Consider the following 20,621-nt stretch of genomic DNA (forward strand, 5'->3'; position numbering starts at 1 on the left):
CAGGGATTTTGGATTCTGTTCTCAAGAGGCCTGCCTGGGGGAAGAGACCCTGACTGGTCCTCAGGTCACCCATTGTCCCAGGAACTCATCATACTGTTCCTTCCAGTGTGCAAGTGCAGCCCTTTTGGGAAAACTGTCTAAAGCTTCTTGTGCCATTTGGTTAATAAAAGTGTTTCCACCTTGACAAGAAAGTTCTTTCCAGCTTCATTGTTCAATATTCAGTTCAAGTGAAGGGGTATGTACATTCTTTCTCTCTGCTAATGGGACACTGCTGTAAGACCATGCCCCCAGGTTGCACTTTAATAAATGGTACAGTTTTCAAAAACAATGTGTAGACTACTTCTGTGCTTCTACTCTCAACCCATTTTAGTGCAGGCACCAAAAGAAAAGGTGGTTTTACTTACAGGAAACTTGCTTATGCAAGGCACAGGGACAGGACCAGAGTGTCTCTGGATCAGAAGCCATGGTGAATTAGAAGAATGCCATGAGTACTTGCAGAAAACATTTTCAGGTGGAGACTGAAAGTCTGCAGAGCTGTAGTAGCCATCTGAATGAAATTTTTATTTAAGTTAAAAAACCCTACAAAATATTTACATTCTTGGAAAAGTCCTGAGGCAGCTGGATCGCAGGTGACACATTTGCCACCTTGTCTGATTGTGTATCAAACAACCTGAGTCCAAGTTTGTTCAGCCTGAGATGTAACTACAATATCTGCTACCTTTTCTTAAGCATATTCAGGTTGCATTCTCAAAAAACTTTCCTTGTGCCTACCTTGTCCTTTACCATTTTTTTCTGTCAGTTTTATTTTTCAAGCAAACAGAGGTGTATGGTGATTGACACTGAAGTATCCTCGTGTCACCCTTCTCTGGGCACACTCCCCTCTGTCCCTCGGGGCTCTGTTGCTTCTTGCTGCCAGCTTCTCATCAAGATAAACCTGATTCCCACCCACCCCCGCTGATGAACCACCCATTCCATAGGCTGAGGCCTTCCTGGAAACAACATTCAGCATGGCTCAGCTTCAGGAGCAGGGATGGGAAGTGAATAACTAAAGCAAAATGCTACAGCTGCTTATTAAAAACACAGAGAGGCCCCAGGCCCGCTGGGCCTGTGGAGGCACAAGGCAGGCTCTGCACAAAAGCTGCTTCTGCTAAATTAAAAAATAGTGTGAAGGAAGAGAGGCTATTCCCTACAGGTACTGGCAGAGCTGGCAGGCAGCTCACACTACAATTACTGCTGTGCTAGTCTACAAAAGCCTATCTATGAAGCTCTGCCATCTCTTTCACAGCTGTACTTCAGAAGTAAAGAGTAAATCAAGTTATCTTCATCCAGCAAGGAAAGTCTTCAGCAGTTCCCGTGCTCTACACAGGCCTCACTCACCCAGCTGGAAGGAGAGAAACAGAAGGGGCATTATTACCAGCAGCAGGGCTCTTCTCCAGTGCCAAGCCCTGCCCAGGCAGCTCCAGCGCCGCGAATCTCGTGTCAGCACTGCCACCTGCCTGTGGGACAGCCCCGGGGCAGCAGCACCGCCAGTCTCACACAGGTGACTTATTCTGGCAGAACTGGAGCCAAACCGAGTGAGGGGAAGGGCAGAGCTGAGGGACAGCACAGTGACACCGTGCCCAGGGTGAGGCAAGGTGACAGCCTGAGCCGGGCCCAGCTGCAGGCTGCTGCCAACGCTGTCCCCGGCAAGGCTGCAGGGCAGGAGTGTCCCATGTGAGTGTCCCGTGTGTCACCTCTGCTTCACAGGGGGCAGCAGCACAGCCCTGCCCGCTCAGATCTCATTCTCAAGGAGCACCGAGTCTCAGCAGCAGTGAGTTTGTCCTCTCCCCTCCCCAGAGCCCTTAGTTACTGGAGCTGGGGCCCCTAGCCTGGCTTGCCTGCGAGCTCCACAGCCTCCCCACCTCTGCTCAAGTGCCAGCAGAGAACAAGAACAGATCTGATTATTTCTCATGGCTAGTGTTAATTCTCAAGAGCATTTCCTTTCCCCTTCCAGTTCTCCCAAGCTCTGGGGAGCTGAGGAAGACAAGAGCAGAGAGCTCAGGGTCAAGACACTGGGGAAATGCAGCCAATAGAGCTCAGGTCAGGCTTTCCTTCCCTGAGAGAATGAAAGAATCATTAACCAGAATGTTACTGGTAGAGCTCCCTGAGGAGATTGCAGGAGGAGAGGAGCAGTCACAGCTCTGTCTGCCCAAAAGAACAAATGCACTCTGTCCAGTGGCTGCTCTGAGAGGGGGGCAAGCAGATGTGACGTGACCCCCTCAAGCACACTCATTCCAGAGCTCTGCAGGGACTGACACTGCCTTCTGGCCCAGCCTCCAGAGCACTACAGGGACACCAGCAGGCCACAGGCAGTTCAGAGCTGGGCCACCCCTCAGGGAATAACCCAGGGCAGCTGAAAGGCTGGCTGTGACTCCCACAGGGCTCTTTGACAGCACTCACCATTGCAACGATGTAGTTGTGGAACTGCTGGTTCATGTAGTTCCGAGTGGTGGTAAAGACACGGTGCAGAAGGGAGGGCACTGTATTCACAATTTTCTTAGTCAAGACCATTGCTAGCACCAACATGGCCTTCTCCTGTTCCATGTCTGAGGGGATGGCTCGGATAAGCTCTCTCACCACCCTGGACATGTGCCGGGTTATGTCCTGTGTGGAAGGAAGAGAGGGATCTCAGGGCAACAACTGTGGCAGCAAGGGGTCTCAGCACAGCCTGCCAGGACTGTGCTGGTAACTGATGTGCTTGTTGCAACACTCCAGGATGCTGCTCCCCTTCCTCCCAGCCATGGCAGCCAGCCTGTTACATTAAAAAACACCCCCCAAAAAACTGTGGCCCTTGATTCAGATGTAGATCTAATCCTTGGATAGCCTTCCTTTTCCTTTTGAACACAAGAGACCTCAAACTCCACTTCTCTTGCACAGCAGCAAGGCATGTCAGATGCTGGGCCAACTGCATCTGGGAAGAGGCCATCCCAGCAGGTCACCGAGCCAGGCCTAAATGCACTGCTACTCCCAACACCGTGCCTCTGAACACACTCACAGCATCAGAAAGGGTCTCATGACCTGCTGTCTCTCCAGTGCTCAGTAACCAGCACAAGTTAAGCTCCTGTCACTAACCTGGCTCAATTTTTACCCATATGATGGTCAGCAGATACAGAGGACTCGGCACCAAAGTGCAAAGATCTTAAATACTAAAACCAAGCCTTAGCCAGACCATCCATTTTCCAAGACAAACCATGGGACCATCAAAAGAAGGACAAAATGCCTCAAAGTCAGTCCTTTTCCACAACCACCATTTCACCATCTGCAGAAAGGAGATGAGCCTGAGGAACCCAATTTACACATTAACTTCTGCCACAGAATCACCTCTAACAAATCTTCAAAGGTAAATGTTTGGGATTAATTTTCAGACGCCTTCAAAGTCACAGCAGGAAGGATGCAGAATATTTAAAAGGAGAACTGCCTATCAGGCTGCTTTTCACTCACCTCCTCAGACAGATTCTCATTCATAAAGTGCTGTACTAGGCCATTTACCACTCTTTCTTGGATTTCTTTATCAAACTGGTCTCCAATCTCAGCGAGCTGAGCAGCAATGATCCGGATAACCTCTTCATTTGTTGGAGCCAACCCTGCCAACACAAAGAGCAGAATTTAGTTCACAGGCTGTAGTCAGACCAGGGTCAGTACAGATTAGCATTTTGCTAATCTCCACTAGCACCCTCCTTCCCACCCCATCCATGATTTCTTTAGGTGCACCCAGGTTGCTTACCAAAAATAGTGGCAAGCAGGGGTTTGTATCTGTAGTTTAGGTAAAGTGCAGCCAAACCCTGCCCAAAAAAAAAATCTCTGCAGGGCATGTTAGAACACCTCCAAACAAGATTTGAACAGGATAGTTACTGCCAACATCCTGCCCACAGAGGGGAACTGAGAAGCTGTGCATAACATTGAAGGTCTTTTTCAACCTAATGGTTCTAGACTTTAAGTGACTTGTCAGGACTTGTCTCTTAAGCACCACCTGAAATACAGCACCTCACAGAACAGCTGGAGTTGGAAGGGACCTTGAAAGGCCATCTCATCCAAACCCCCTGCAATAAGCAGGGACATCTTCAACTAGATTAGACTGCTCAAAGCCCCAGCCAAACTGACCTTGAATGTTTCCCAGGGTGGGGCATCCATCACCTCTTTGGGCAACCTGTGCCAGTGTTTTACCACCCTCATGGTAAAAATCTTCCTTACACCTAGTCTGAATCTGTCCTTTTCCAGCTGAGAACCTTACACCTTGTTTTATCTGCTTTTAGCATGAGACTTATGCAAGTTTGTGTGAGAGAGGGCTATTTACTGTGGCAGTTCCTCCTCACCCTGCTTCAGTTGAGGCCAATGTGCCAGCTGACACACCCTGGGCAAGGGGCAGTATGCAGATGGCTAGCAAAGCAGGAACAGGACCAGAAGCTACTTGAGGAACAGTTTTCACCAGGCTGGTGGGGCAGGAAGGGATTCAGCCAGTACCAGAACTCGGGTTGTTCCAAGATCCTAGCCCAAGTATTGAAACTGCCTGAGGAGCAGCGTGAGGCCTAACTTAACTACTTAGTATCACACTCCTTGAGGGCAGCTATCACCAGCACCAGCTTTGTGCCTGTGTCTGATGTGCTGCAGACAAAACCCAGAAACAGGTGCTCTAGAAATCCATGGAGAAAGTGCTAAGCAACTTAAGTTGTCTTAACCTAAGTGTTAAATTCCCGACCAACACCACCAACAGCCACACAGTGGAGTTTCTCAATAGAAAAAACATTACTCCTCTGAAACAGACAATAAATACAAACAAAGACAGGAAATGGGGAAAGAAAAATGTCCAGAGAAAAATGTGGGATGGAGAAAAGCTTGCTCACCTAGCTCCCCATTCCGGAAGTGGCCGCTCCGGTTGCCATCGGTCTGGAGCTCATCGTCATCGTCTCCTTGGTACAACATGATCTGCTGGCTTTGCAGGGAATGCAGCTGGTCTTTGAAGTTGCAGTCAGAGGATACCTCCAGGAAGGCAAACAGCAATGCATGCTCCATCTGAAGGGGTCCATTAATCTGAAACACAAGGAGATCACTGCTAAGCCCATGCCTCATGTCCCACTCAGAGCATCCAGGCTTGCACCGTTTCCCAACCCTGAACACGTCTCTGTGGCCTCCTCTGGGCACCCTGAACAGCATCAGCCAGGGTCCCCAAGGCCTCAGCAAATGCAGACTGACTCCTGGATGTGTCCCATGGGGAATGACAGAAGGCTCTGCTCTTACAAAGTGGTGTTGAGAACCCAGCTCACCTTCTCCTCACCTTTCCAGCTGTGGCAATGGCAGCAACCCCAATCTGAGTTCCTCTTTAGAAACAGGTGTGAGTTCAGCAAAGCCACCCATTTCCCTTACTCAGACACCTGTGTTTGGAAGGGTTTTACCCCTGTATTTGGGAACTGGGCACTCTACTTGCTGTGCATAAAGAAGGCAGGAGCTCCCCACTTCCATGTAATCAGAGCAGAGCAGTAACAAGGTGGGAAATGGAGATAAGAGCAGAAGGCTGCAAAAACCCCCAAGGTTCACTTTTCTTCTCCCTCTTCCAAGGAACCTCAACCAGCTCCATAATACACCTGTTTAGCTCCTCACAGAGACCCAAGCAGCTGCTCACAATAAAAGTGACATGAGATGGCAGATCAGTGGCACATTCACCCCTGGTAAATGGGCACGTGCTGTCCCCATGGCCACACAACTTGCAGCCTTCAAGCAAGGCAGCACAGAGTGCCCAAATTAATTAGGCTGAGGAGGTCCATGAGGCAGGCAGACTGATGGGAGCAAGAGGCCTGGAACACCAGGCCTCATAACCAACTAAGGCCTCCAGAAAACCAGGAGAGTCTCCAAAAATTTAAGTTAAACTGGTAAGAGTGTAGGATGTGGTATAAACACAGAAATAAAGTAAGAAAGTAAATCCTGACTCTGGTCTGCCTGTAAGAAAATACTTAGGCCTAATTTTATTTGGGGAGAAGAAAAACAGTTAAAGAAGAATGGTTTGTTATGCTGACAATGTGCAACCAGGATGAATTTGGTAACTGAAAGGGAGTTTTGGGGAGTGGAACCTTGCAAAGCCTCGACATAACCATGTCTGACTGGGCAGACAAAATGAGGAACAAAGGCAACAAAAGGCAGGGTTCAGAAATGGAAACCAATGGAAAATAAAGGATATGATCAGTCAGAGGGGAACAGAAGGCCCACCTCCCATGACCTGAGCATGCATGTTTACAGGCAGCAGTGCAGGTCACCTGGCACCCGAGCTCCCTGGGCACCAGTGGCAATCCCTGCTCAACTGGTCACTGGGTTTAGCACTGATACTTTTTAAAATCATATTGTGTTCAAAAGGCTTGTGGGAGGGCAGAGTAGGGGTTGGAATTGTATCCTAACATCAGCTGGGCTGGGGGAGGATGACTGACATTTCAGTTACTGATCAATGTGTAAGATTTAAGCATGCTAAGTAACAGCACCATAATTGTGTTTAACATCACAAAGACCAGTGCAATGCACTGATCACAGGGCTGTGCCCATTCCTCTATTAGTTCCAGCAGTTTGTAGCTTTGTCAATAAACATTGTAGTCTCTTACATAGCTACATCTCCAGCTTGCAGTCCCCAGGGGAAGTGCCACACTGAGAGCTGCAAGGAAGCAGCTTGCAACCTAACTGGTTCCATCCACTTCCTTGTACTCAGAGCAGTGCCAGAACACTGCAGAAATTCTGGGAAATTCAAGAAGGACACCAGCCAACACTGAGACTTATCCCCTTCAAAGTATCTCAGGACAAGTGCACCAGAGAACCACTGCACACTGTGAACAGCTGACTTCAGGCATGTTTGACTCTAACCTGTTCCATAATGGATTCAGGGACAGAGCAGCTCGTGTCACCCTCTGCTTCAGACCAGAAATCCTCGTCCTGTGAAAGAGTAAGAAAGAAAAGCGTGAAAGGAAAAAAAATTCCCATAAAATCCACATCTTGCAGCTGTACTTATGTGTCTGGCCATGTCTCATAGTAAATGTCCCTCTTAGTGATGCATATCCCTATTTCTGGAGAGAGCTGCCCATCACACACCATCAGTCATGAAAAAGGGCTGAGGAAACTACAACTGTCTCAGTGAGAGGGGCCCTGTGAATGAGAGGCACAAATCTCCTTCCTGCCATAGACAAGTGCCAGACAGTGGAGTCACACAACCTACAAACAGGGCTTCAAAGCCACGAGCTGCTGTTGGGTAAGGGAGGAACCATGGAGCCAGGGGCTGGAATGAAGAGCAGGGTGGTCAGAGAGGAACTCCTGAGAGCAGGTGAGCTGACAGGTCTGCATGCACAGCAGAATATTCTGAAATGAAAAACCCAGCTGACATTGGTACACATCCACAGGGCCTTGAGGGTGCCTCACCCCACCCTCCAGGCAAGAGATCCATGTGGACACTCAGGCTCATTTCAATATGTTAGTCTGACAACAAATACCATGATGGGGAAGGTTGGACCAAGTGCCAACAGAGGCTTCCAGTCACAGGAGAGCAACTCTGCTAAGCCTCCAGGCAGGCTAGCCAGGAAGAAGGGAGAAAGCAGGACAAGGGAAGAGGCAGCCAGCAAGGGAGAGCACAGGGCACAGGGGAGCCTCCCTCTCTCCCTCACAAAGGGAAGATGTGGGAGCACAGAGCTCCCTCCTCATCCTGCCAGGAGCAGCTGATGGCTGGGTCAGAGCCTTGCATTTGGTGCTTTAGATACAACAGTCCCACAGCTGCACACAAAAGTCTCTGGCTCAATTCCTGATGAGCAGGGCCTGGCTGAAAGTGGGCACTCCCTCCCTGCCAAGCCTTCTTCACCCAGGGCAACAACCTGGTTGTAATGCAGGCACCTTCTAAACCAAAAATGGGCTGGAAACACTAAGGAGCCCAAACGAAAGGCCTGCTAGTCATCAAAGACCTGGGCTAGTGATAAATGACTATTTCACAGTAACAATCCCTCACATCTGTGCTTTAAATAACTAAGCATGCTGATAGAAAAGAGGGAAGTGAAAACAGAAAGAAATTCAAACTCCGAAGAAAACCACAGTCATATTTCAAGAGACCATGAATCTCCTAACTTTTCAAAGGCTCTTAGAAGTCCAAGACCAAAGCACAATCTGCAATATGTCTGAAACACACAGCAGCCCACAGGAAGCCTCTTAACCATGAGCTTCTTTTCATGGAATTGTGTCAGACCAGCAGCTACAACACAGGGTTATCCCTTGCTGCTTTGCATTTTCCTCTGTTCCATTCAGATCCTTATTGCTGCTACTCACCTCTACCCTAAGGAGGGTTCTGGCTGGGGAGAGTCCTCTGTCCTGTTCTTTGGGGCTCTGAAACAGGTCAGGGTGACTTTTCTTCAGGGCTTGACTTTGCTGGAAGAGACACAGATGTTAATTCAGGTTTGAGAACTCAAAACAGAACACTGAGATTACATGGAAAGTAGGGATTTAGAATTAAGTCTGTGGCAGGACTTTGGCTTTGTGCAAACTCCTCAGGAGTTGTCCACACAAGCAATATTTCTGTAGGTTAGGTAAACCCTCTGTTTGCACATATTCTCGTTTTAGAGATAACATTTCTTTTCAATGCAATTTCCACTCCTCAGCCAAGTCCACAAAAACAGGGACATTAAAAAAGTCACCCACCATAGCAGCAAATAGAAATTTTGTGTACTCCTGCACACGAGCACAGATAAAACAAACACACAAACAGAACAATGAAAAGTTCCACCACACTCCAAAGTACTAATATGGCAAAAAATTAAGACAAGGAGCCTGAACAGAACTTCACAAACTGAATTTCCTAAACCAAAGAGTGACCACCCATGCAGTGAGTGACCCTGAAGGCAATACCTGCCCTCAGCTAAGATAGTTCTGCTTGGGTGGTCAAAAACACACCAGAGAAGAGGGAAAAGGATTTCTCTCTGCCCCAAAATGGCTTCCTACTTCTACAACACAAATTATTTTTTATTTTAGTTAACTAGTAATTACAGGAACCTCAAGTTTTACATAACTACTTTGAATCAATGCAAAGGGCTTTGATAGTCATGAAGTTCCTGCTGAGAAGTCAAATTCCTTAATGGAATCTCAAAAAAAAACCCCAACAAAAAACCCAAAAAAAGTCAAATGCAATTATGCTGATATCACCCAAATTTTTTTGAATCCTGGTAGTTTTAGATTCAGATTGAGACTGTTTCTGGTGGAGGGAGAAAGGTTACCTTATACTGGGTAAAAAGAATCTTTAGTTGGAGGAGAAAAGACTGATAAAGGGTACAAACACCATCTGCACACAGATTCAGAGTCAAACCAGATCATTTGCTAAGGCTGCTTTAAGACTGCTGAAATCTTGGAATTTTTACAAAATATGATATTTTAATTGAAACATCAACTAATTTTAATGCATTGTTCATTTTTTACTTCAATTCACTCATTAGACAAATGAACTTTGTGAGAAGCTCGTATTTCTTTGTGAGATAGGAGCTGCTTCTGAGAAATTACTAAATGCCTTGAGGTGTTCAACACATAAGATTACAACCAGTTTTTTAGACTACAACCTGTTCTTTCTCTCTTTCTTAGAAAAAAAAAAATGAAGGGGGTACTTTAACCACAAGTTTAAGACCCTTAAATCAGTTCTACAGAATCAGTGTAGGGCATGTTCATTCCAGCACTGCATGGGATGCAGGACTGTGGGAGAGGCATATGGCAAGAAAACAATTACAGCTGGAGAAGTGCAGGAGGAAAGACCTCATTCCACCCCCACACAGCAGTTTTCACTGTGAATTCTGGGATTTTCACAAGTGAACTCTGTGGATGCTTCCTCCAAGGCAATCACAGCTCTTCAGACGGGGCTGAGCACACCCTGAGGGATGGGACTTACTGCTCTCCAGCAACACAGCTCCTTCAGGTGTCCCATCTTCTGTTTCTCCCTCTCATCCCCGAGTTACACTATCCTTTAAACCTCACAAGGAGCTCGCCAGAGGAGCTTTTCCCATCTGCAGTGCATCAGTGAGGGGTGGCATCACTAGAGGCAAGAGCAGGCAGGGCCAGAACCCTCCAGACCTCAAGCAGAGATGGCACTGCAAGTTTGCAGGGTGGAAAAGAGGGAGAAGCAGGGACTGCAAGACAATTGGCACTCCATGCCTCTCTCCACATCAAGCAGTGAGGGGTAATCCAAAGGAAAAGCCTCACACACTGTGTAACACCATGGTTAGCTGCTGGGGAATTCCCCACAGCTCTCAGGGCTGCCACAACAGCAGCAGGTCCCACAATCCCTGCAGCAGTGCTAAGTCACCCTACAAATCAGTCTCCATCTCCACACTTGTGCTACACCTTCCAGACAGCTCAGAAAAGAAGCCACCCCACCAACAGTGCCTCTGCTCACCATCACGTCCCCTCAGACTCTTCACCTCTCCTCACAGCTCAGCCTGGAGTTACTATTTCAGCTCAGGAAAACACTGCTTTCAGCAGGGGAGGCACAGGCCTGTAAACACTGACTCCTGTAACACTGTGTCTGGATTATGGGTCAATGCACCTATTGTGTGAGCTGTCAAGATGTTTATGTCTCACGTTTGAGTTAGAATTAAAATCTCCAAAGCAGAAACCACAATAAAACATCAGTCACTGCAAAGTCAAAATCTGAGCATTCCTTTCCTCTGGCAGCTGAAAGGTAAGAATTTTGGGTGTGGCAGACAGGATGACATCATTATTGGAAGAAGTAAAACAGTGACTGTTCCTTCCTCCCAGGGCCTGGTGGCACTTTCCTGTCCTGTAGGCAGGTATTTATTTCACTGCTGAGCTACAGAGCAAGGGCATCGTTTTACAGGCAGGGAAACCAAGTATTTGGTATGTCCTGACATTTTAAATCCATATATCAAACCATAACCACTCAATTTTACTGCCTTCGTGAGAACCTGCCACAGGCACAACTACTTTACATATCCAGTCACTACTGGAAAATAAAGAAAGAGAAGCAGCATCACAGACTTAGGCAGTTACTTACTTGAGGACTTCAGGTCAGGAGAGTGTAAGCAAATACCACATCACAGAGCCCAGAGTCACCAAAAGCAGTGCTCCACTTCCAGCCCATAAACCCAACAGGAACTAAACAGCCCAGGGAAGGTACCTTGTTGCTGTGCCAAACCAACAGTGCTGAGTAAATAGGATGTTATCATTACCACAGCAAACCTGTCCCCACTGCTCCTTACTCTGCAAAGGACTTGCCAGCCTGTACCAGCGTTTAGAACACCCCAAGATTTTGCTTCAGTTGAGGCTCACCCCTAATGCAGAATTTGCTTCTAGGCTCTGGAAAGAGAAGCAGCATGGTGGGAGAACAGAGAGGTTGCAATGTGTAAGCCAGGTGAAGGATGGGCTCAACAAGACCTTCCGGGCATGTATGGCCACACACACACAGAGCTGTGAAATTAAGGATGGTTTGGTACAGCAAAGGTTAACAGCAAAGCTGTTGGCTTGGAGAGTGTCAGGGCTTTCCCCACCACAGGGAACACTGCTCCCAAACCAAGGGTACCTTCCACCCGTTTGAGGGAGGACACAACATCACAAGCTCGTTTTGGAAGTGGTAAAACTGAGAAGCTGTGAGGAGCATTCTTGGAGATACCAGCAGCTCAGTGGCCCAGAGCAGGACACACTCCTCCCCCAGCCACTTGCAGTTTATTTGCTTGGTTCCTGGGAGGAATGCCCTGTTAGTCAGGAATCGTGAGACTTAAAATCCAACCAGAACAACCTCTGCCTGATATTCCTAAGCAGGACAGCCGACTGCTTGAGATTTTTCAGCTTTCGTTTCTCTTCCTTTCAGCTTCAAATTGCCTCCTTCTTTAGGATGTAAATAATGCCACTACCAATCTCTCCAGAAAGGGAAAACAGAACCCAGCACCAATGCAAAGCCATTTATTCCTCATACCCTTGATGCAAAACATGCCAAATACTTACAACTGCCTTAGTTGGGGCATTTTTACATTTTCTTCTTTATGTTGCTTTAGTACAGAATTATCATCTCAGCTGGACACCAAGCACTCTCAGCTGTGTATTTTGGCTCAGAAATACATTGCACTCTTTGTTTAAAGGGGGCTTATCTTCCACTTTGGAAGAAAAACTTCATTAGAGACAATTCTAAAAAGAAGCTCTCAGTAGGCTTTTTTGATAGAAATTTATTTATTTAAGTTTCTGAAGGTCTCTTGTCTTTTCACAATGACATGAATTGCAGCAATCTTCCAGTTATCAGGGCAGTACTTTGACTTCTTAGGAAGACAAACACCCCAATCCCTCATGAATCACCCTTCTCATTTGGCTCAAACCCCTCTGGTGAGCAGCCCCCACACAGCACATGAATGAGTAAGAAGGAGCACTGCCATATTACTAATGCTCTTTAAAAACCAGGTAGGCAGGAACTTCTCATCAGTGTGGTTTCTGTATTGGATCAGTGATAGAGGCAGCATGACAACATTTTACTCTTCAGCAGCCAGTCTACAGACACAGCCTGAGCTTAAACTGAGTCAGCAGGAAGCCTGCAGCTGGAATTTGAATTCAGCTAAGTACTGCTGGACCCAAACAGAATTTCCACACTCCATGTTTTGGGCACAGCCACGCCTAACAGGCGAGGGCAGCACTTGGATCTTGGCTATCAGAGTGCAGGCAGTTTCTTGGATCTGGCACTGGGCTGTTTTTCCCCTCTGCTGTTGAGCAAAGGAACTCCAAGCCCAGTAAGCTCCTCCTGCACTTCACCTCCTCAGTAAGGTTAGGGAAATTCTTCTGTGTCTCCTCAGGACCTGGCTGAGGGAGGAGAGCAAACCCTGATGAAAAAGCACCATCACCACTATCACACAAGACTGCTGCTCTTCCTGTTCAAAATCTAACTATTGCAGCCCAGAGCTGCAACAGACCCCTGCTATAATGGCACAGTGCACGTGCAAGCAGTTCTTATGTTTGCCTCTTGGAAATGATGGAAAAGCAGGAAGCACTGGGGAATCACAGTTCCAGTGTTCGGACGTTATCAAGGACAGACAGACTGGGAGCAGGCAGTGCTGGGACAAACTCCAGCCATCACTGGTGATGTAAGTGATGGTGTCCAACCAGAGAAATGCAAGACTTGCTTCTGGATTTAGAGCATGCACCCTTGCCATGGGCACTGCACCCTTGCACTCTGGAAAAGCTGCTTTTACACAGTGACAAAGTGCCCAGGTCCTGCAGCAGACACAGCCCCAGCACATGGCAAACAGTGCTCTGAGAGTCACAGGTGCCCTCGGACAGCCTCTGCCAGCCATAAAATCTCCAAGTGGGACAGGATACAAGAACTGCCATGCCACCTACAGGACAAAGGAATGCTCCTGATTTTAGCTTTAATACATGTACTACTGCTCAGTGCCAGCATGAGCACAGACCAGCCATCAGTCAGAAAATCAGGAATGCCACGTCATTTTGGAACTTAGATGCATTTCACAGCCGATACCAGCAGTAAAGAGGATCTGCTTTGCTTTCCCTGTCTGGCAAGTTAGATAAGCAAAGCAAGAAGCTGGTCAGAAGTAACTAAAAAAAACATTCAAAAAGACAGCTTTATGGACACAGGTGCCCCTAACAGCAGCTTTCCCTCTGCCTTTCAGGCCATATGGGTAGGCAAGAACTGCCTTTCTAGACTGGGAAGCACCAGGGATATCTGCTCTGCTTTCTGGAATAAACAGCAGCTGTAAAGATGCCACAGTGTGAAGTTTAAATACTGGACCAGAGTGGCCCATCACAAAATGACACATCCAAAGAACAGCACTTCAGGAGCTCTGTGCTTAGGCAAAACAAGGGTGCTGATGCAACAGACAGGATTGCACTCATGAAGCTGCTAAGTAAAGATTTGGTGCAGTGGACAATTTACTGTCAAAGGAATTCTCACAGCTGGCATTCCCCAGAATTACTCCAGTGGAGCCTGCTCACCCTCTCAGGCTCTGAACATTCATCATAAAAAATCCAAAGCATTTCTAGAGAAAGTGGTGCAAAGACAAATCTCCACAGCTGCACACTCATGTGCTCTCACAGCATCCACAACCCCGTGTCAATATTTGACATCTTTCCCAGAACATCAAAATGAATTTTCAACAGGTTCCCCTCCTAAACATCGAGTGTATCAGAGATGGAAACGTCTCTTACGTGCCTCAGTTTTATGAGACAATTGTGCACCAGCACAGAAAGCCAGAGATGATCCCCAGAAGGAAAGTCTGACACAGATCCTTTGATTCTCTTCTCCCACTGTGCTGCACTGCAACCTCCACTCCCAGCATGACAGCTAAACTGATGAAGCCAGTAGAAAAATATTTTTAAAAAGTAATCACGACAATCTTGAAGGAATCTCTTATGACAGGAGCCCAGAAATCCTCAAGAACGTTAAAAAGAAAGTTGTGCATCAAACCAGGCAGCCAAAAATAATAGTAACTCCAAGCAGCATTCATCACTGTGATCAAAGCTGTTTGACAGCAGCAGGCATACACTGTCAGCATAAAAGAGAGCATCATCTCTTTTAAACACCTTTCACAGTGATACAGAGCTAAGAAAACAATCCTTCTCAAAGAAACGCTGCAGGAGCCATTTGGGAACTGTGACAGGAAAATTGTAAATAGGTGCCTGCAGGAGTACACATTTCCTAGTGCCAGGCAAACAGGAGATGCCTCAGCACGTTGCTTCTTCCACTCAGCCCCTACAGGCTCTCTCAGCTGTAGGTCTACACATACAGTGAAAAAACAGCTGTTCTTCTAGGAGAAGACACATGACTGTGCATGAAACAAAGCAAAACCATTTCACTTTCAGTTCTACCTTAGGAGGAATAGGTTGATGTTGAAACACAGGAAGAGCTTACAAAGCCAAAATACAGCAACTGCTGACCTAAGGAGATTTGTTTCACGTGGCTGTCAATCCAAAGATGTTACAGCAATTACACTGAACAACCAGAAGCTACACTTATCAAGGAACATATGTGTCCTTTAAAGATGAAGGAAATAGTCCAAAATACTTGAGAGACCTGGGTATTAATAGCCCATGCTATAAAGAGCAGTAAGAGCACTAGAAACTGGCCAAAGGTCACAGTGACAGCATTTTACCAGGAAATGGGGCAGGTTTGCAGACATTTAAACAAGAATCCAACATCCGCGTGTGCCATGACTGCACACGCAGCCCAGCTCCCCTGCTGATACTTCAGTGAAGCTGAATAAAAGCTCAGAGAGTTTAAAGGAAAGTGGGGAGCAAGCTGCTGAGGCAGGAGGAGTTTAAAGCCACAATGACACTCCTCTCGTGGGAGAAAGAGCAGAATTGCCATGAGGAAAGGGCTGTAGCCCTTCATGCATTATGTTTGCCAGAAGGGCAGTCCAGCCAAAGCCACCAGGGCCAGGCAGGGCCACGGTGCTGCAAAGAGACAGGGACAGCAGCAGGCTGGATCAAGAGCAGAAGTCACCAAGTGCCCAAGGCAGGGCTAACAAGGCTCCCAGCCACGGGGCTACTCAAGGGGAGGGGGCTGAAGGATTCTTGGACAGCTGTTGCCAAGAGGGGTGTGAAAGTGGCATCAACACAGCCCTGTGTTCCACACTGAGCACAGTGTAGAGCTTTCCTCCTGAAAGCAATCCCTGCCATCTCACCCAGGTGCAAGGAGGTGCCTAATCCACACCACTGGCAGCTCCACAGAGTCCTGCTCTCCTCCCAGTATAGATGAGCTAACAGCAGGATGTCAGGACATGGGTCACTACAGACACCTGGTACAAATCAAGGCAATCACAGAGGCTTAACAGATTGCTACCAGTCCTAAAGAACGACACTGGACACTGTGTGACTCAACATTTCCTTCTATATTTGATCCCTCCTTTCCCTATATCCTTCTTGTCTGGGTCAAAAAAATCAGACTTGTAAAATACCTGAGGAAGGGACCCTCTGCACACACCATAATCATAACTGATAAGCTTTGGTTAAAGCTAAACTCTGCACCCTGCAACCTCTTCCAACCCCAAGCAAAGCCATCCAAAACTAAAAGGGGCTCAGACCTCCAAGAGTTTTGCATCTTTGGCTAAGCCACGAGCTTCACCCACTAATCAGAAATACTTTCACATACTTGGCTTTGCACAGTACACAGATATGCAGGTAATTCCAGCCCCCCAAACTTTGTAATCTGACACAGATAAAAAGCCATAGCAGGCCAAGAAAAAAAGGAGAAGGCAGCTCCTTGAGAAAAAAACCAACCCAAAAGAAACCAACGCAGAATTGATAGTAAATTCTGCTCTTTCACTCATCCGGGAACTGCCAGGCAGAGAAAATGAAACCTGCCCATCTGCACACAATTCCCCTCAGCAGAGAAACCGCAGACCAGGCTGGCTCTTTCCTGCTGGGGAGCTCATACCCAGAGGCCAGAGGAGCTGCCTTATCAAGGAAGCAGCATCTCAAGGCTGTTCCTCAGCAGCCACACCAGCACTCCTTGCACCAGGCACAAAACCTGTGCGGAGCTATTGGAAACTCCCCCAGAGTTACTGGAGTCCCTTCTGCCCCATCCAATGACTTCAAGCACCAGGAAGGTCTCCAAAGGTGACAGTCACTAGATTTATGTGTCTGCCTGCTTCCACTCTAAACATTTTCATTCTATTACAGAAAAAAAACCTCAACCCTGTTTGATCTGTCAGCTCCTGAGACTCCTGCTGAGTGTGGATGATTCCTGTCATCCCGTTACAGAGGAAAAACACAATAAAGGGCATAAATTCCCTAATTATCTATCACAGTTCTTACTGGTTTAGGATCTAACAAATAAAAAGCCACACTGAGCACCGTTGCAAGGCAAACATTACCCAGAGCTGTAGTGCCCTGGTTCTGGGCTCAGGCATGCCCAAATCCCAGGAGCACAGGCAGCCCTGGTGGAGTGCTGTGCACTGTTCTGCTGCCTGTGCACAGTGAGAAACTGAGCTGAACTCACAGCCTCAGCTGGCCTAACGTGGTTTTAAGAAATTGGGAGGGCAGGAACCCAACAAAACCACCTGACCAAGAATCAGTCACATTTTTTTCTTCTTAAATTCAGCAAATGTCACCAGATGCAAACAAGAAGGTGCTGATAAATCAGAAGGGGAGGTTTGTCACACCAGCCTTTCTGGGTACAGGGCAGTCTATCCACAGGTTTACAGTCACCTGTTACACTCTGCATGCACAATGGAAGTGCTTCACCTCGGCAGGTCCCTAAGCCCTGCCAGTAACCTCGAATGAAAGACAAAAGTCCCAGAAAGGAAGACAAGAAAATGGGAAGAGACAGGTTGCAGAAATCCAAGGGAATAACGGGGTGCTAGAATGCTACTTTCCATACAATGCATTCCCCCAGTGGTTTTGTGTAACACCAGCGGCACAGAAGAGATCTCCAAAAATGGGTGTTGCAAAGTTATCCTAAAGACACTGAACGGCACTAAAGTAATGTAAACAGATTGCAAAGGAGAGGAAAAAAACCCACACAGAAAACCCCTTCTTTTTAAATAACACCTTTCAAGATGTAATGCTTCCACAGGCAGGTGAAAACAGTTTCAGTCTGATTAGTGACAAGAAGTTATAACAGAACAAAAACCACTCTTCCTCACAGGTGGACTTTTGCAAAAAGTCCTTTACCGAAAAAACAAATCAAAACAAAAACTTCAAAACCAATTTCCTGTCGGGGAACCACTTTGCTCTTTCCTCCACCAAACACTTTAACCATTTTGAACAGATAACAAGTATCCCATGACACGATTGTGCCCCAGATACTCCAAGAGACATAAAGAAAAGTTCACCGTTTCTGAAATAAACACTGACTTCCTGAATGAAGACTTCAATGATTTAAAGAACTCAGAGGTGCTACACCTTTTTTAAAAATTATTGTTAAAGCTACAAAATATTATCGTTTAAAAGAGGACAAGAACACCCTCCCTGTGCCAAACCCACCAGTTTCCGAGCCAGTGTCACTCCAAGGTACAGAGAACATCACCGGAGCGTGTAACTTACAGAAATACTCTTCTAGGGAAGATTATTCTTAGATTATTATTATTATAAGGAAGATACTCCCTCCCACTTGACACACACGACGCAGTCTCCGGCTCCAGCCCTCACTCACCCTGCATCCAGCACATCCGTGTGCCACCGGGAATGTGAGGGGAAACAAAGGGCCAGCCACAGACACCTTCAGCTTTGGGGCAGGGAGAAGAGCTCTGCCGAGCTGACTCATCTGTACAAATCACCTGCTCTTTCTAAACCTGCTCTTTCTTCCTCTTCAAGGATTTAGAAATCCCGCTGGAGCGGCCACTCCCACATCCCTCCGCCGCTGCGGGGCTCGGGGGTTCCACCACAGCCGGATTGACTCTTTCCACTGCCCGGCCAACACCGCCCGTGTCCCGCAAACCTCACCAGAAACAGAGGGCGAGACGCTGCCCTTCACCACCCAGCCCAAAGGCAGAGAGAACTTTTCGTGGTTTTAGGAATTACCACCTTAGCGGGAGGCAGGCCGGCCCGCGACAGGAGCGGGGACGAGGGGAGGCGCGGAGCGGCCGGGTCCCGCAGCAAACGGAGCAAAGGAAGGAACAACCGCACCGCCTGAACGCGAGGCCGGATTCCGCGGGCAGAAAGGAACCGGGAGATCGCCGGCGAGGCAGAGGAGCTCCAGCAGCCAGAAGAAAAAGCAGAACGCGCACACGGAGCCCCGCAGGGTCACCTCACCCCCCAGCCTTGCGGGGCTGGAGCTGCAGCGGCACCTCCAAGCCCCAGCCCCGATGCCCCGCGGCCCGGGAGCCAGCGGGCCCGACACTCGCCCCAGCTCCGCCGCGGCCACCGGCGCTTCCCGGGCGGGGCCGCGCAGCCCCGAGTGTCGGAGCGCGGCCGGAACGCCGCCCATGCACAGCCCGCCAGCCTCCCGCCCCACGCGGCGCGGCCGCCGAGCCGCTCCCGCGGGCGGGGAGCCACGCGCAGCACTCACCGTGACCGGAGCGGGCGGCGGCGCTGGCTGCGCGGCGCTCGGTATTTGAGCGGCAGCCGCGCCGGGCCCGCCCCGCTGGCGGGAGGGCGGGAAGGCGCGGCACGCGCCCGCGGCGGGCCCGGCCCAACGGCCGCGCGGCTGAGGGCGTGAGGGCCGGGAACGGCCCGGGGCGCGAAACTCCTCCGGGATCCCTCACGGGACCTGCTGCTGCTGGGCCAAAGGCTGCCGCATCTACAGCCGCTTCTCTCCACGCCATATAAATGCAGTTTTATGGGCTTAAAATCACAGAACCGGTTGGGTTGGAAAAGACCTCTGAGACCGTCGGCTCCAACCTGTGGCCAAGCACCACCTTGCCAACCAGACCATGGCACTCAGTGCCACATCCAGTCTTCCTTAAACACCTCCAGGGACAGCGAGTCCACCACCTCCCTGGGCCGCCCATTCCAATCTAATCACCTTTCTGTGAAGAAATTATCCCCAATGTCCAACCCGAACCTCCCCTGGTGCGGTTTAGAACTTTGTGCTCTCATCCTGTCACTTGCTGCCTGGGAGAAGAGGCCAGGCCTCACCTTGCTACAGCCTCCTTTCACGTCTAGTAATACAGTCCTACTTCAACAAATTACTACTTAATACAGCTTTACACTTCAACATTTAGAGCAATGCTCAGCTGGTGTTCAGTACAGGTGTCCTTCCTGACACATTTTCCTTCCTAACAAGCCCAGTCATGGTGCCAGTGCCACGTTCAGGCTTCGGATGACCCCACAGGGTTCCTGACCTTAGGGTGCTTTTTAAAGGTTTTTCAAGTCTGTGATTCTACAAAACAGACTGAGCCAATTCTGATTCAGGTTTGAGTCATTTTGGCTTCCCGCTGGGAATGGCACTGGGTAAAAAAAAAGTCACGCAAATATGTAAATTTCAAGGAACTGAAGAGAAGTTTCTGTTTCCTCAAATTATTTAGCTTTGTCCTGCAAAGTCAGCACTGCCCCAAGCAGCACTGTCCTCCTCTCTCCCTTCTGCCCAAAGCGTGTTTGGTTTTTTGAGAAACCACTGTGAGGGTTTTTATATCCTTTTATTTCTGGTATCTGACTAATATGGATTATATATTTATATAGAACATGTGAACAACAAAAAGAGATGTTATCTCTTGCTTACAGAAAGCCATGTGATTTCTGCACCGGAGACATGCAGAAAAGCACCACGCACTCAGCGGGTTAGGAAATACTAGTTTATCCACTCTCCGGATATCCACAGGCTTTCACACTGTTCCCAACGTGCCAAGACAAAATAGCACTTTTTCCAGAACTGCTTTCTGGAGCAGGGTTTTTTTTTTTGTTCCTTACTTTGAGTGCTTGTAAAAAGATGGAGGCTAAGGAAGGAGGCAACTCTTCATTATATCCCTCAAGTAATATTTATAAAATATTGAAGCATGAGGCCCCTTCTTCCCTGTGGCTCCAGGAGGACATGCAGCCACATGCCAGCACTTTCGCTGTCACCCACTACAGGGTCATTTTTCTGATGCTTAGGATTTAAAGCAGGAAGATACACTCAGGACCTGCTGGAATTCTTAAGAGATGTGTGGCCAGGTGCAATCCTTACAGGATCAGGGTCGCACTCTCCAATATGTGTGACTTAA

The 20,621-nt window shown here is 48.2% G+C and overlaps 1 protein-coding gene across 2 annotated transcripts; it reads right to left on the reverse strand.

Moving 5' to 3' along the window:
- Positions 1–540: 540 nt before the first annotated feature.
- Positions 541–18,269, reverse strand: BID (BH3 interacting domain death agonist). 2 transcript variants are annotated; one of them, XM_064421301.1, is made up of 7 exons: positions 18,134–18,259; positions 8,317–8,415; positions 6,877–6,945; positions 4,881–5,067; positions 3,481–3,623; positions 2,440–2,643; positions 541–1,381 (listed from the first exon to the last, which is right to left on the reverse strand). In XM_064421301.1, exons 1-7 carry the CDS (start codon positions 18,242–18,244, stop codon positions 1,370–1,372), a joined length of 825 nt encoding a protein of 274 aa, XP_064277371.1. In that variant the 5' UTR covers positions 18,245–18,259; the 3' UTR covers positions 541–1,369. The 2 variants fall into 2 exon arrangements, with proteins under 2 accessions (XP_064277371.1, XP_064277372.1); XM_064421302.1 differs by lacking the exon at positions 6,877–6,945 and having other exon boundaries at positions 18,134–18,269.
- Positions 18,270–20,621: the final 2,352 nt, after the last annotated feature.

The sequence above is a fragment of the Passer domesticus genome, chromosome 5, assembly GCF_036417665.1.
Source record: "Passer domesticus isolate bPasDom1 chromosome 5, bPasDom1.hap1, whole genome shotgun sequence".
NCBI lineage: Eukaryota > Metazoa > Chordata > Aves > Passeriformes > Passeridae > Passer > Passer domesticus.